Below are 15,217 nucleotides of genomic sequence, written 5' to 3' on the forward strand. Positions count from 1 at the left end.
ATTATATTAATTTAGAATTAATATAATGAAATCCACATTTAATTAGAGAATAAAATTTGATTTTATTTGTTGAGCATTATTTGATATCTTATGTGATAAGCATGCTATTTGATTTTATGCTTATTTATTTCAACTATAGTAGTTAGAGACCGTTTATTGGCTGGGTAGGCGGCGCCCAGTATGTGTAGTCCGTGTTATACTATGTCTGGGTAGGCGGCGCCCAGTATTTGTAGTCCGTGTTATACTATGTCTGGGTAGGCGGCGCCCAGTAATTGTTTGAAATTTAATATTGGATATTATATTCACAAAATTAGTATCACAAAATTATTCCCCACAAAATATAAGTCTTGTTTTGAAACAAACGCGTCGTCCATCACAATTGTTTGATGCTCCTAGCCTTTTCGACCACGAGTTTTACGCCCTCGCGTTTACTCTAAATCTACAAGGTTTAGGCTCATTCATAGATGCATGGTGGCATCGTGTGATGGGGTTGACTTGCCTAAATTATTTTGAGTAGTCCTCGCAACCAGAATAATTTATGGACGTATATTAATTAGATTAATAAACCAAGAATTGTAAAATTGTTGTTACAATAATTGGCTTGGAGGCTTACCTGGTGATATTATTGTAGTCATCAGCCCTCGCAGAGGCTGCAATAATATAGACTTGGATCTTGGACCACTAAAATTTATATTAGATATAAATTCGTATTTTATGTTTGGGGGCTATAATATATGTTAAAATTAGTGGGAGCTAATCAATACAATAGACCCTTGTTTGATTAGTGATGCGAATGTGATCTTTGTATGCTTTTCTAATTTGCTTTTCGTTTTATTTTCTGTTCAGAAAATATGTCAAACTTATCTTATGAGTGTATGATGGAAACAAACAAATTGACTAGGTCAAATTTCACGGAGTGGTAGAGGGACTGGCCAAAGCTCAAGGCCCAAGGTGCAATGAATGGGAGCTCAGCTATGTTTGTCATTGAGATAAATATGTCTATGAATAACTCACAATCCTGGGTATTGGATACCGCTTGTGGTTCACACATTTGTAATAATGTGCAAGGTTTAATTGACAGCAGGAAAGTGAGGCCTGGGGAAGTAGACCTACGTGTTGGAAATGGAGCAAAAGTTGTTGCCGAACGCGTGGGAACTTATAGATTAGATCTTCCCTCAGGACATAGACTAGATTTACATAATTGTTATTTCGTTCCAGTTATTTCAAAGAATATTATTTCCATTCCGATGTTGGACATCGAAGGTTTTTCCTTCCATTTTGCAAACAGCAGGTGCTCGTTTTCTAATAATGGATTGTTTTATGGAAATGCCTCTTTAGAGAATGGATTATATATGCTTGAATGCAAACGGGATATTCTCAATGTGCAAAATAAAAGACTTAAGCTATGTAATACGGATAATGCTACTTATCTTTGGCATTGTAGACTTGGTCATATCAATGAGAAAAGGATAGCGAGATTGAGAAAGTTAGACTATCTAAATTCATTTGATTTTGAATCATATGGTGCTTGTGAATTCTGTCTCAAAGGAAAGATGACTAATAAGCCACTTTCAGGGAAAGGGGTGCGTGCTAATGATGTGCTAGAGTTGATCCACACAGATGTGTGCGGACCGTTTCCAACTCAAGCAAAAGGTGGTTATTCGTACTTCATTACTTTCACTGATGATTTGACAAGGTATGGATATGTGTATCTTATGAAACACAAATCTGAGGCCTTTGAGAAATTTATAGAGTTTAAGTGTGAAGTTGAGAAACAACTTGGGAAAAGTATAAAAACTCTTCGATCAGATCGAGGAGGGGAATACTTGAGCCGAGAATTTCTTGATTACTTGAAATCGCATGGAATTCAGTCGGACTGGACACCTCCTGGTACACCACAAATGAATGGAGTATCTGAAAGGAGAAACCGAACATTATTAGATATGGTTCGATCCATGATGAGTTTAGCTAGTCTTCCTTTATTTCTCTGGGGTCATGCTTTATTGACTGCTATTTACATTCTGAATAGAGTTCCATTTAAATCAGTTGAGAAAACACAATATGAGTTATGGTATGGCAAAAAGCCTTGTCTTAACTATATGCGGACCTGGGGTTGTCCAGCTTTTGTTAAGAAACAAATGACTGATAAGTTGGAATCTAAAAGTGAGAAGTGTTACTTTGTGGGATATCCTAAACAAACTAGGGGATACGATTTCTACTGTCCTGAAAATCACAAGGTGATAACATCAAGGAATGTGACGTTTCTTGAAGACAGTTATGTCTGCAAGGAACAAGGTCAAAATACAGTAGATCTTGAAGAAATTCAAGAACCACAAGTTAACAATGAGGATGATGTATTGTCAAATGGTTTGAACAATAACTCAGTGGGAGTTTTTGATGATCTATTGGGATGGGAAAATACTATTAGATGAGACCTTAGAGGGACTCTCGAAGAACCTCATCAAGACAATGAGATGCATCAAATACAAGATGATACAATAGTTGCATCACCTCTACCTCAAGAAGATCATAGTGATATTCCTGGGCCTACTCACAATCAGAATGAACAGCCCGAGCCAGAAGAAAACCAACTCAATAGGCCTAGAAGGATTCGTCGTGCACCTGAGAGACTGAATCTAATGGTTGAGAACCAAGATGATGAAGTTGATTTAGATGATGATGAGCCTAAGACCTATACCGAGGCGGTGTCGGACACCGATCGAGAGAAGTGGCTTGAAGCCTTGATATCTGAAACGGACTCGATGTACTTCAACTTAGTCTAGGAACTAGTTGACTTGCCAGATGGGGTTTACCCCATAGGTTGCAAATGGATCTTCAAAAAGAAGAGAGATGCGGATGGCAAAGTACAAACCTACAAGGCTAGGTTAGTGGCAAAGGGTTATAGTCAGCGCGAAGGCATTGACTATGATGAAACATTTTCGCCAGTTGCTAAGATCAAGTCCATTAGGATATTACTTGCAATTGCTGCATACTACAATTTTGACATTTGGCAAATGGATGTCAAAACCGCATTTCTCAATGGAGAATTAGAAGGTGATGTCTATATGACACAGCCAGAAGGTTTTGTATCGAAAGAAAGGCCGAATGCAGTGTGCAAGCTAAAGAAGTCCATCTATGGACTTAAGCAAGCTTCGAGGAGTTGGAATATTTGTTTTGACAGAACAATCAAATCGTTTGGTTTTGTCAGAAGCAAAGAGGACCTATGTGTTTATAGTAAATGCGAGAATGGAAACGTTGTCTTCCTCATCATATATGTTGATGACATCTTGATTATGGGAAGCGATCGTTCCATGATGCAATCCGTGAAAGAATGGTTGTCTAGTTCCTTTATGATGAAGGATCTGGGTGATGCTTCCTACATCATTGGAATCAAGATCTATCGAGATAGACCGAATAGGATGTTGGGATTATCACAATCCACTTACATAGACAAGTTGCTAAGGCGCTTCTCAATGGAAAATTCTAAGAAAGGTTTTCTTCCTATGGGACATGGCATTGTATTGTCAAAGAAGGATTGTCCTTCTAATGACAAAGAAAGAGACAACATGAAAAGGATCCCGTATGCCTCAGCTATAGGGTCTATTATGTATGTCATGATTTCTACTAGGCCAGATGTGGCCTATGTACTTAGCATGACAGGCAGATTTCAGCAAAATCCCGGTGAGGAACATTGGAAAACTGTTAAGACTATTCTTAAGTACCTTAGAAGGACTAAAGAATATTTCTTAGTCTATGGTGGACAACCAGAGTTATCAGTTACTGGGTACACTGATGCTAGTTTCCAAACAGACCATGATGACTATAAGTCTCAGTCTGGATATATTTTTGTCCTCAATGGTGGAGCAGTGAGTTGGAATAGTGGAGCAGTGAGTTGGAATAGTTCCAAACAAGGTACAACTGCCGATTCCACCACCGAAGCCGAGTATATTGCTGCATCTGAAGCTGCCAAAGAAGTTGTTGCTTTGTTAGAGTTCGTTAAAGAAGTGAGTGTCATTCCGAGTGCCAATAGTGCAATACCTTTGTATTGTGACAACACTGGTGCTGTTGCGCAAGCAAAAGAACCCAGAGCTACGAACAGGAACAAGCATGTTCCCAGAAGATATCATCTGATCAGAGAAATAATTGAAAGAGGCGACATAAAATTAGAAAGAGTACCCACTGATGATAACTTGGCTGATCCTTTCACCAAACCGTTATGTATAGCAAAACACAACAAGCACTTTGAGAGCTTAGGTGTTATGCATGTTGGTAGATGGCTTTGAATCAGTGGGAGTTACAGTTTTATATGTCTTAGAAACATTTTGTGTTGAGACAATATTACTTGATCACATTATATGAAAATTTTATTTCCTATGGGTTTTGTGCACTTATTGGAATAATTGTTTTAAATGTTTGATTTTATTCTAAATATTTGTTCCCTTGAATTGTGACTGTCGTTAATGGTGTGAGACATTAATGATATAGTATAATTCTAAAATAGCCATAACCAATGATCATCAAGAATGAGATATTGGTGATATGTTATAGGTTAGCATGGGGTTTGCATCACATTCTTCGAGAATGTAGTTGTTCTCACAACTATGAGATATTAGATACTCGTGATGGACACATGGTATACTTTGGAGAGTATTGGTATACCCTACTATTAAACTGTTTTGTGAAGTGTCTATAGTTTATTAGTACATGAAGTATGTAATAGTCCTTGGATCTGAGGTCATTACACATTTTGTTTGTTGAGTGATGTGCTTTGACCTTGTACAACGCTTTGCCTCCCCTCGGAGGATTTAGACACGGACTTGTGTTGGGTACATCATAAGATAAATGGAAATGGTAGTTGAGCCAAGATAGAGATTCATTCCTCGATTAGAATTTCGAGAGAACACTCAAATTCTCTATATTACTTGACCATTAAGTCATTGGCCAATGCAAAGATATATTCAATTAAAGTAATTGAATATGATCGAATGGGTCATTTAATAAAGATGAGATAAAGTGATTGAGCTATTTGGATGACACATGACAAATCTTAGGCTCAATCGGGTGGTTCGTGAATGAAAGGATGTTACTATAAACTTTGTGTAAAGGCTTGTTTACCGAATTCACGTAAACGTCCTTCATATATCGAGCTACGCTGCCAACGCAGTCTAGGAGTTTTGTGCAGACTTCGATTAGATCGTCGTCGATAATGAGGGCCTAAAGGGTCACACTATAAGTGTATTTTGATCCGCTCAAGGGTACAAAGTTGGAACTGCGTATTATATCTAATGCTAGTCCAAGTGGGAGATTGAAAGGATATGGGCTAGATTAGATTAATATGGATTAAATAATTATAGTTGGGCTACAATTATAATTAGTCCATAAGCCCAACAATCATGAAATCCTAATGACTCTTTGTCTATATAATGGTTATTTATTCTCCATTGTGGGAGATGGGAAATATCGTAACATTAGAGAGAAAGTACGTAAAGCTTTGTAGAGAATTCCTAGCTTTCTCTATAGAGCGATTGTACCGAGGAATTGTTCCTGCATCGGATCAGAATACACGTGGACCTCGATAGTAGTGGATTCAACTTGCAGGACACAATCATAGAAGAAAACACAACAACAAGTAAGATTTAGTTCCGTTGTGTATTACATGCTCAACTTGCAATATGATTATGAATCTAGATCTGTTATTCTTGTCTGCAATTTCCGCTGCGCTCATTAGATGAATAACGGGTAAGGGAGTCCGAGTGACAATGGAGGCAAGACTAGAGAGAGAGAGATTCCATTTCGGCAAAGACCGGAGAGAATACAAATTGAAGATTTCATGATGATCGCATATTTCAAAGATAATAGCCATTTATATCATCAACTTATAACATTTTCTAATGTTTCCCACTCAAAAACAAATGAGGATCACCTATAACATTTCATACTATATCTCCTACTACACAAACAAACATGAGTGATGAACTCCGCTATTACTTATTTTTATTATGTGTGCGTAGTAGGAGATGTAGTAGGAAATATTATAGACGATCTATTATGCTCAACCAATAGTCAATTACATTACCATCTTTTTAGTTTTGTGGAATTTTCTCATATCGGTTTTTCCGACATATCCACCATATCCACGTAGATTTATTAGCGTGTCAGCATTTTGCTAAATTCAGAAAATTACGAGTCAGAGCCGGGTTGGAAAAAATGCACAAAACTTAAAAGTTTGGGATATGATTGACTATTTTCAAGTTACTGGAAAAATAAAAAAAAGTGCCTTAAATTGATTATATTAGCTACTATTACCCCGTAGATGCCTAAAACATAGATTTTAACCAGCTCAACCAAAACATAATTTTATTCAACCAATCAATTACGACCACTAGAAAAATAGTACTTGTAAGAGTAAGTAATAGAGGGACTAGCCAAGTAATTGATATACACAGTAGTTATTTTGAGTGCAGCAAGAGAAATTAGGTGAAGAAGAACCGAGTTAGAAGGTATAGGAAGACAAGAAACTTGTGAAGGCAGTCACATCCATCCAACTTGGAAAAAGGCCTTTCAATTTCTTGGTTTGCTCGGTTAAATGCAGGTCCAACACAGCGACATCGATCCTCAAAGGTTCCGATGTGTTGGCCTGCAGAATAGGTGGATCCAAATTATAAGTGTCGCAGTTGCATGAAGGTTTTAGAAACTAAGATAAAATTGGTCTAAAATCCAAGGTTGCACTTTGAAATGAGTAATGATGGTGAGATGATTACCTCCAACCAAAATGTCCAGTTCTCATCGCCTGTTCCGCTCAGTCTGCAAGCATATGATGGTGGCCCATTGCCAATTCTAAGGGGAGCTGTCAAACATTCGAACAGATTTTAGCTCACGACATGGCAAAATGATGCTGGGTCGGGATTGGACAAAGGAATTCAAATCAACCTGGAACTATATTATCGGCAAATGACCAATTTGACAAGGGTCCTGTAATGTTGAGGACTGCCACCCACACCTCCTTCAAGGAACTGCATGAGGGAGTCAACTTAAGAAGATTCCAGGAAGCAAGACATCCAACAAATTCATATCAGCGGAGGATTCTAAAAAGCATACCCTAACGAAAACTCCAAGTTGACTCTTCGAGATCCCTTGGTGGAGATGCTAGGGGATATGTGAGAAGTCAGAAGTGGAAATGTTGAGTACTCTTTCAAGATTTCAGCAGTCGTTGTGGGAAACTTCAGGCTTCTTGAGAACAAAGCATTAATGGGTAAAATTCCCTGTAAAAATAATAATTTGGATTTATACACTAGTGAGAAGCTAGGTATATATTGGGACAGTAAAGTATCACGTCACTTTTTTGGCTATTCTATGTCAATAATATGCAATGAAAATAATCAGCCATTGCTTATTGCTGTTCCCCTAAGGTGGCAGCACCGTGCGAGGGTTAAGGGTGGAAAGCAGTATGAGCCTAATGTTTTTTGATGCTGAATGTGTAACTTGTATGCCCCGACCAAGTATGGATATGTATAGCAAACGGTAGTGTATGTTTCAATGAGGTGAAATCCAAGATAGTAATAAGAGAAATTCAACAACCAAAAGATTCCTACAGGAAAGGACCTACTGTCACAGAAACTCATAAAGTCTGAATCATTTTCTTATTCATGTAAATATCTTCATAAAACATCATGACAATTCACTGGGGTCAAAAGACGTAAACATCTGATATATTACCGTCCATCTCTGAGTATTTGATTCAGGGACTGTGTCAAAACTTAATTCTTTGTCCCCATACAGTTCCTTTACCACGTCAGGAGCATGATGGAAAACAAACATCAGGGAGTTGGAGTCCACTACGGCAAAATCAAAACTAACTTCCGATACTTGATCTGCATCTGTCAAAGAGAATAGCAGTCATAAATTTGATGTCATATTGCGTAGAACTAGAGTTGTTGCAGAGAGCAGCCAATAATAACCATTTGAAAAGGGGAATGGGAATGGGAATGGGAATGTTAACCTACACGCACATCATGGCGACATCCCTGGGCACCTAGCATATATTAATTTTGATTTTTGAAAGATGATGCATGTATCCAAATACACTAGGCACTCATGGAGGTGCACAAGATTGTGTACACTATCATTCCTCTACAAATAAAATCATAGCTATATTAACTTTTGTCTACAGGTCTCCTATTCTTCAGTCAATGACCACACACATAGTCCAATTGTACATTAGCATCAACAAAATATGCTAATATTTCAAGAAATTTTACATGATCTTCATGAATTTATCAGAATTTCTATCTGAATCAGCTGGCATTTCACATGATGGGCAGAGAGCTTATTATTTATTAGCGATACAGTGTGCACATATATAAAACTTTGATGCGACTGATAATAACTCAAGACCAACTCATGCGTCTGATAATAATAAGTAGATGTTTGAAGTGATAAAAGCATATGAAGTTAATTTAGAACATGTGTTGATCCAAATGTACCTATTGTCTGAACTGTATGTTGAAAAACAACCCTTTTCGGTGCATCATTGCTATACGGAAAGAATTGTGATGATAAAGCCATCGCAATAACACTTCCATGCAGCAAAACTTGGATGATTCGTGGTTTTGCCAACCATTTCCCAACAACAGGTATGCAAGGGCCAAGACACCAACCTGTTACTAATCCAACTACAGCCGCAACTATCGCATCAGGAACAAAATATCCTGCAATTAATTGGTAATATGTGAGAGGATTACTAGTAATTTTTTAAAATCCTACATGGGTTTTGGGAATTTTAAGGTTAATTATGTAAGGATTACAATCATGAATGCAAAGGATATATGAGTATGAATTGCAACATAATGCTCCCTCAATAAAACCCAACCCACTCAAGGATCCAAAAAAAGTACAATACATTACAAGACTCTTGATTTTCAAGTCTTCGAAGTACAAAAGCTGTATACCAACCATAAGGAGGTGGATGAGAGCCTGTCATGCCCATTTTTTCGATGACAAATACAGCAAGAAATCCACCAAAGTATACGGAATACATTATGCAAGGTACCAAAGGGATCACATATGATGCTGCTGACCTGACAGACAGAACATCTTGGTGAAATATACTGATATGATGGCCAAAATAAAGTCATCATGCATAAGAAACTAGACCATGAAACACTAAATAACAGTACATTAAGTATGACAATAATACAATGACAAAAAGAATGTAGAATAGAACAAAAAGTTATTTACACTAGCACCTGAGAGATTGATGACCAAATGTCTTGATTGAAAGGCGATAAAAGATCCAAGCTGGAAGCATAGAAACCGATAAAAAGAAAGTGATGAAACCCCCACTCAACCCCGATGCAAGGCTTGCCTGTTTTCAGAATTCATGAGCAATGTAAGTCTTCGGAAACTAATGCTGTTAGGATAGAAAAAAAATCTGCACCATCAACCCAAACATATACATATTCCAAAACTGAGTAAGAAAAGGAATAGTTTCAACTACCAAAGTCAATAGGTTGTAGAACCCAAATGCTCCCCAGAACCTTGCTTCATCAGCCAATTCCTGCAAAATATAAGGAAAGTTAAAATTCTAGAATTCAACATCGAGAACTCAACAAAATTAACATGAGTATATACATTATTCAAGTAAGTAAAAATTAGTGGAGAATCTAGTGTAAGGTCCAAGCCAACATTTTCCTTTTTCAGTGGCAATTGTTGAATTGAGAAGATTAGGTAGGGACTTCCTTAAGCACTCAAATATATACTTGAAAACTACTCTGACAACTTATTAGGTCTTATAGCTCATTCCATTGGTTGCAAAAGAGAAAATTGTAAGGAAGGTTATATCCTATAGATTAGGATCAGTGCAGGTCATAACCAGGAAGGATACAACATAGAATCATTTCTAAAGTTTATAGAACAGTATACTAGAAGGACAAAATTAACTGTCCCCCTAGATGATAATAAAACTGTAATCAAAAGCACACACCTCCCTAGATAATGCAAGAGTCAAAACATCTTGAGAGAAAGGAATTTCCCTCCAAATAATTGTGGGAGCCAAAAGACCGACAATTGAGCAAGGTACAAACATTAGAAATGCCAAAAATGGATTAGCAAACCTACAAAAAGCCAAAAATCACAAGGACAAATTAGCAATCCTCACTACAATGAAACTATACATAATAGCTGATGGAGAAAGAAACAATGGTTAACATAGTGTCTTAGTGAGAACCATCAGAGAAAGCAAAATTAAAAAGTAAACACATACCAGTTCATGGAATGTCCAGAAAATAGTAACCGCAGGATAGATAAAGAGATGGGAAGAAGTATGGAGAGTATGATCCCACAGGCATGGCATAATAATCCTGCATAGTTGTAAGTGAATAATCTATAGAAAAAACTCAAAAAGTAATAGAAAATTTAACAGGACAACGAGACTAAAGAATAACATAAATCTTAGATTGAAGTCACATTATTACCTTTTAGAAAGTCACAGTAGGAATTAAAAGAAGTGTATAAACTCCCAGTTGGCAAGCGCAATAACAGGGGCATAAGCAGGAATATAGCAAACGGAATAGTGTGGTATACCAGCGCTTGCCTTCTTGAGTAAAGGACCTGAATAAGATTCATTCATCAAGAACAAAGCCCTTGAATTTGTTTTTCCACTAGATATTCTCATTTTACTAAAAAAATACAGGCCAAATAATTCACTGAATAAGATTGTAGCATACCAAGAAGCGTGCAAAGTAATCAAAATAAATAGGTCTTCCACCCTTGGATTGGCTGGTAGAATCTCTCAAGGATTTTCTTTCTTGGGCAGTTAATAAGTTAGAAGAATTGGCAAAAGCTTTCATTAAACTAAACAGATTGTCCCCACGTGCTTGCATGCTTCCTGGCCTAATCAACAGAAAAAGGTATGCAATTTAGGCAGATTAAAAAAAAATTAATGTTACAAAAACCAAAATCGGTAATCTCCACAAAAATACCAATTGATGCATACAATAGTCTATCCACTGTATCATATGAGGTGTGGTAATAATAACCCCCAAGCAAGAAGATAATATCCAAGCCAGGAATGTCACCGTAATCAGTGGCGAACATTCTGTAGTCTGTGTCACCAGGAACTGCACCAAAAACATCCTGCGAGTCCATTAAAAAAGTAATCAGTTACAATGACGAGAAAAAATATTTCTTACATAATTAGAGCTGAATAAAAAACTTAGTCTAAGGAGATGAGCTACAGAGAGAGAAACTGAGAGATGCTAGTGGGCCAATAAAACTAAACACTATGTGTTACGGCCACTAAGAAAAAATGCATGGCAAATTCAGAATGCCATATATGAGTGCAATTAAGACCAAGCATATCTCCACATGGTAAAGAAGACAGTTTATATCTCTGCTTTCTATCTTCATTACAAAAATTATTCACCCATAAAAATAAAAATTATATAAGCAGCAATCATCTTTAATCTTTTGGAGAAAATAACTAGGTCATATTTAAGCCTTCTACTCATAAATTAAGGAGAAAAGTAAAACCTGAGCTGCACTATTTGCCATGGGATATATAGCTGACTGAGCATAAACAGATGAAGGCCAAGATCCCGGTCCAGATTGGCATACTAAATCTGTTCATTGAGAAATATAAACACATCAACAAAGACACTAGCTCATGAAAAGATTTAATGGCATGAAAGGAAAGAATTTGTAGGCATGATACTTCAGAAATTTCTTATTTTGAATCCAGAAGAAGAGCAAAAATGATACCAAAGCCTCCTGTCCCAGATGCCTCAATATCAATAAAGGCTCCAATTGTATCACGCCACCTATGTGTTGTCATGAACCCATGTGAACCCTGAAATGTAAAACCAGCTATGCATCGTGATTATGGTCTGAATTCACAATTAGTTCATCACAGGAACAGTATTATCTCATACTCCCTCCGTTCCGCGGTAGTGGAGGCGTTTCTTTTCGGCACGTGATTTAATAAAAATTGTGTTAAGTGAGTTAAGTAAAGGAAGAATAAAGTAGGAAATGAAAAAGGTAGAGAGATGAAGAGAGAATAAAGTAAGTGAGATGAAATGTGCTAATGTGCTGACTTTTACCAAAAAAGAGAAATGACTCCATTACTATGGAACGTACCAAAATAGCAAAATGACTCCACTACTATGGAATGGAGGGAGTATTTATTACCGCTAGTTTGATAACAAGATCCCATAAATTTACTTCTGACCCAGAAAGCACAAGCAAATTAGCAATTACTGCATCAAGTTTATGCATGGCTTTAATTACTTGGAGATAAGATTGCAAGGGAAACAGTTACTCTTTTTTTTATCGCATAAGAATGTCATGTTGCCCAAAATAATAAACAAAAGACCAATATATGTTTTTAGTTCACTTCCTTTAAGATATTAATGAATAAATATTAGTATAACAATTCAATGAAAAATAAAGCTCAAAATATGTGCTCAACCATTATATAACTTCCCCTTAAATGAATAATGGCATAGCAGTTACAATAAAATAACCACTAATTGATACTAGAATTCCCAGACCACCAAATTGTCAAAGTTGAAAGTACAAGGTAAAGTATCAGATATTGTTAAAATCTGAACTCTCACCAGCATAAATAATTCTTCAGCGCCATTGAATAAGAATATTATTGGTCGAGGAGGTGTCCAGCCAGAATCAATACCCAGCCTTGCTAATTCAAGCAGTGAAGCTGTGAAAAAAGCAAATGAAATTTAAGCCAAAACTGCAAGTGTCATCTAAAAATTATATTATGCTACAACCCACCTACACATGAGCCACAGTCTCCAGCTCCAGGAGAACCAGGCGGAGTATCAAAATGACCATTCAATAAAACTGACGGGTCACTTTCCTGAGAATCAACTGATGAAATCCTGCAAAGTGATCCAAGTGATGTTCATTTTCCAAGATATTTAATATAATAACTAATTAATTAAAGAACATATTCCGAAATATCAGATCCTAACAGTACATAAACAGAAATCATTTCTTTATTAGCTTCAGTGAGATTAGAGTTGTAACTAAATCCCACGTATTTATTCAATTTGATCAAATTTCTTCAAAAAATATCTGAGTAAGAATGTGTATTTTGGTTTGAATACTTTGTGGATACAACTTACAAGTACAAACTACAAATATCATCATAATCAATTTGAATAGTACTTGAGCATTCAAATATCAATTTACATGTTTATATATTGGGTCTCAAATATCATTTGAATCTCAACACATCAGCATATCTGATACTGCTGTGAAAAAGCTAACTGAATATTCTCTCCTCTTAATCCACAAATTATGATTCTACAGTTCAATATTTAACCGAGATATATCAAAAAGTCATAGAAAATACAAATAAACTACGAGAAGTACCTCATTACAATATTTGTATGATTTCTATAAGTTAGTGATAAACTATTTCCTAGAAACATCATATTGAAGGACCCATTAACAACTGTTTCTTCTATCTCTATCCTGCAAAACAAAAATACGAACTCTGGCAGTTAATATAGGCACCAATTTTTTTAAAGTTTTCCTACTCCTACATATGCAGAAAGAAAGATGAAACGTGACATGTATGTATAAAATACATGGAAATGTTTGTAATGTAAATTTGGATATATATACACATATATCTCAACCTAATATTTGAGCCAGCTCGTTCTTTTAACAGTTCTAACTGCTTCTTAATATACTCTGCTGCCTGTCGCAGACCTGGAGTTCCCACCTACATTAGGCAATCATTATACAATCAAACAGTTCCATATTTTGTATATTGACAAGCAAACTAAGTATAAAATAAGTTCAATCATACACATGAATATTTAGTTAGCTTGAGTCTCCAGAGAGCTCCCATCCCCCATCCCCAACCCCACCCCATCCCGCCCAAAAAAGCAAAAGATAGCAAGTAAAGCCTACAGACATCAACTTAGATTAAATATGATCAACAATTAATAAACTGCAATAAAAATATAAAATGACACTAGTGAAGTTTCATTCAGCTCGTTCTCCTTGGGACCACTCGAAGCTCAACAATCTACCCCAATCCCCTAAACACATACTTAACCATATCCTAAACCAGTTGAGCCTACAGCAGCATCGAATTCAACTAAACTCAATCAACAACTAAAACTGTAAGTAATGCTCTAGGAATAAAACAATTTACATATTTTCAGAAATACGATCCAATATATTTAAGAAATAGAGAACGTAAACAATCCACTCGAAGCTCGCGGCAGCCAATCTCCTAAATTACATATCTATGACTATTTCCTAAACTAGTAAATCCAACAGCAGCATCGAATGCGACTAAACACGATCAACAATTAAAACTGTAACAGAATCACACCAGTGAACTTTCATTCAGTCCGTGCTCCATGAATAAACTAATATTCAAATTTTCAAATAAAAAATTAGAAAAACGGAGACCGTTAACAATCCACTGGAAGCTCAACAAAGCTAACCTGGCGGCCGCCGATCTCCTCGGCCAGCACGCGAACGTGCTCAATGGCTCTGGCCTCGGAAAACCGATCGAGCGGTGCGTCGGCGGCGAGAGGCGCGACGAACTTCATGTGGATGGCGGAGTAAGCGAAGTAAGACGACACTCCGTACAGAATCATCAGCTCGAATAGGAGTTTGAATCCAGCGACGTCGCCGGCGCTCAGCCTCATAAACGACATTGTTTCGGTGGCGATTGCCGGAGCTGAGAGAGGTTTAAGAAGTTGTAGTGAAGAGTTTTTTTGGTCAGACCGCTGATTTGTTGCTTCCGGAACAATTACTCTTTTCGCAAAAAAAATAAAAATTCTTTAATTACTTTTTATGTACTTTTCGACCCACTGTGGCCAAACTATTTGCAAATAATTGTGCTCGTAATTGACTAATCGTAACATTACGTCATCATCATATCTTTACCTAATCCATCCATGAAATCTCGTTTTCGAATAAAGGAAAATTAAGTTTAAATACTCCGATTTAGTGTAAACTAATTATCATTGTTTAAGTTTGATCTGTACTAGTTACCCGCTTATTGTTAATTGACACTCGAACTATAAGACCATCCACAACGCGTCCCGCGCCGGGCTCGCGTCTCGTCTCGGAGAGACGGGTCCCCCGCGGGACGCATTGCAGCGTACATCTCGTCCCTAGCCCGCGCCCGTCTCGTCCCGTAGCCCGTCTCGGCGAGACACGGGACGAGATGTCC

General features: G+C 37.0%; 1 protein-coding gene across 1 annotated transcript; it reads right to left on the reverse strand.

The window, feature by feature from the left end:
• Positions 1 to 6,329: 6,329 nt before the first annotated feature.
• LOC121753871 (endoplasmic reticulum metallopeptidase 1-like) lies at positions 6,330 to 14,780 on the reverse strand. The gene is made up of 21 exons (XM_042149140.1): positions 14,481 to 14,780; positions 13,659 to 13,744; positions 13,390 to 13,491; positions 12,787 to 12,893; positions 12,612 to 12,712; positions 11,758 to 11,845; positions 11,530 to 11,618; positions 10,994 to 11,133; positions 10,725 to 10,890; positions 10,473 to 10,608; positions 10,262 to 10,358; positions 9,983 to 10,112; positions 9,497 to 9,556; positions 9,246 to 9,364; positions 8,953 to 9,077; positions 8,484 to 8,708; positions 7,717 to 7,877; positions 7,099 to 7,262; positions 6,931 to 7,013; positions 6,762 to 6,847; positions 6,330 to 6,637 (listed from the first exon to the last, which is right to left on the reverse strand). The coding sequence occupies exons 1-21, from the start codon at positions 14,694 to 14,696 to the stop codon at positions 6,494 to 6,496; spliced, it is 2,625 nt and encodes an 874-aa protein (XP_042005074.1). The 5' UTR covers positions 14,697 to 14,780; the 3' UTR covers positions 6,330 to 6,493.
• Between the last annotated feature and the right edge of the window lie 437 nt (positions 14,781 to 15,217).

This window comes from Salvia splendens, chromosome 11 (assembly GCF_004379255.2).
Source record: "Salvia splendens isolate huo1 chromosome 11, SspV2, whole genome shotgun sequence".
Taxonomy (NCBI): Eukaryota; Viridiplantae; Streptophyta; class Magnoliopsida; order Lamiales; family Lamiaceae; genus Salvia; species Salvia splendens.

Bases quoted from the DNA above. Each gene is read 5' to 3' on its own strand.
- LOC121753871 (XM_042149140.1), bottom strand. From the start codon at position 14,696: ATGTCGTTTATGAGGCTGAGCGCCGGCGACGTCGCTGGATTCAAACTC. The intron at 13,745-14,480 runs GTTAGCTTTGTT...TGCCTAATGTAG, and splicing joins AGGAGATCGGCGGCCGCCAG to GTGGGAACTCCAGGTCTGCG. The intron at 9,078-9,245 runs GTGCTAGTGTAA...TCTGTCTGTCAG, and splicing joins TTTGGTCATCAATCTCTCAG to GTCAGCAGCATCATATGTGA.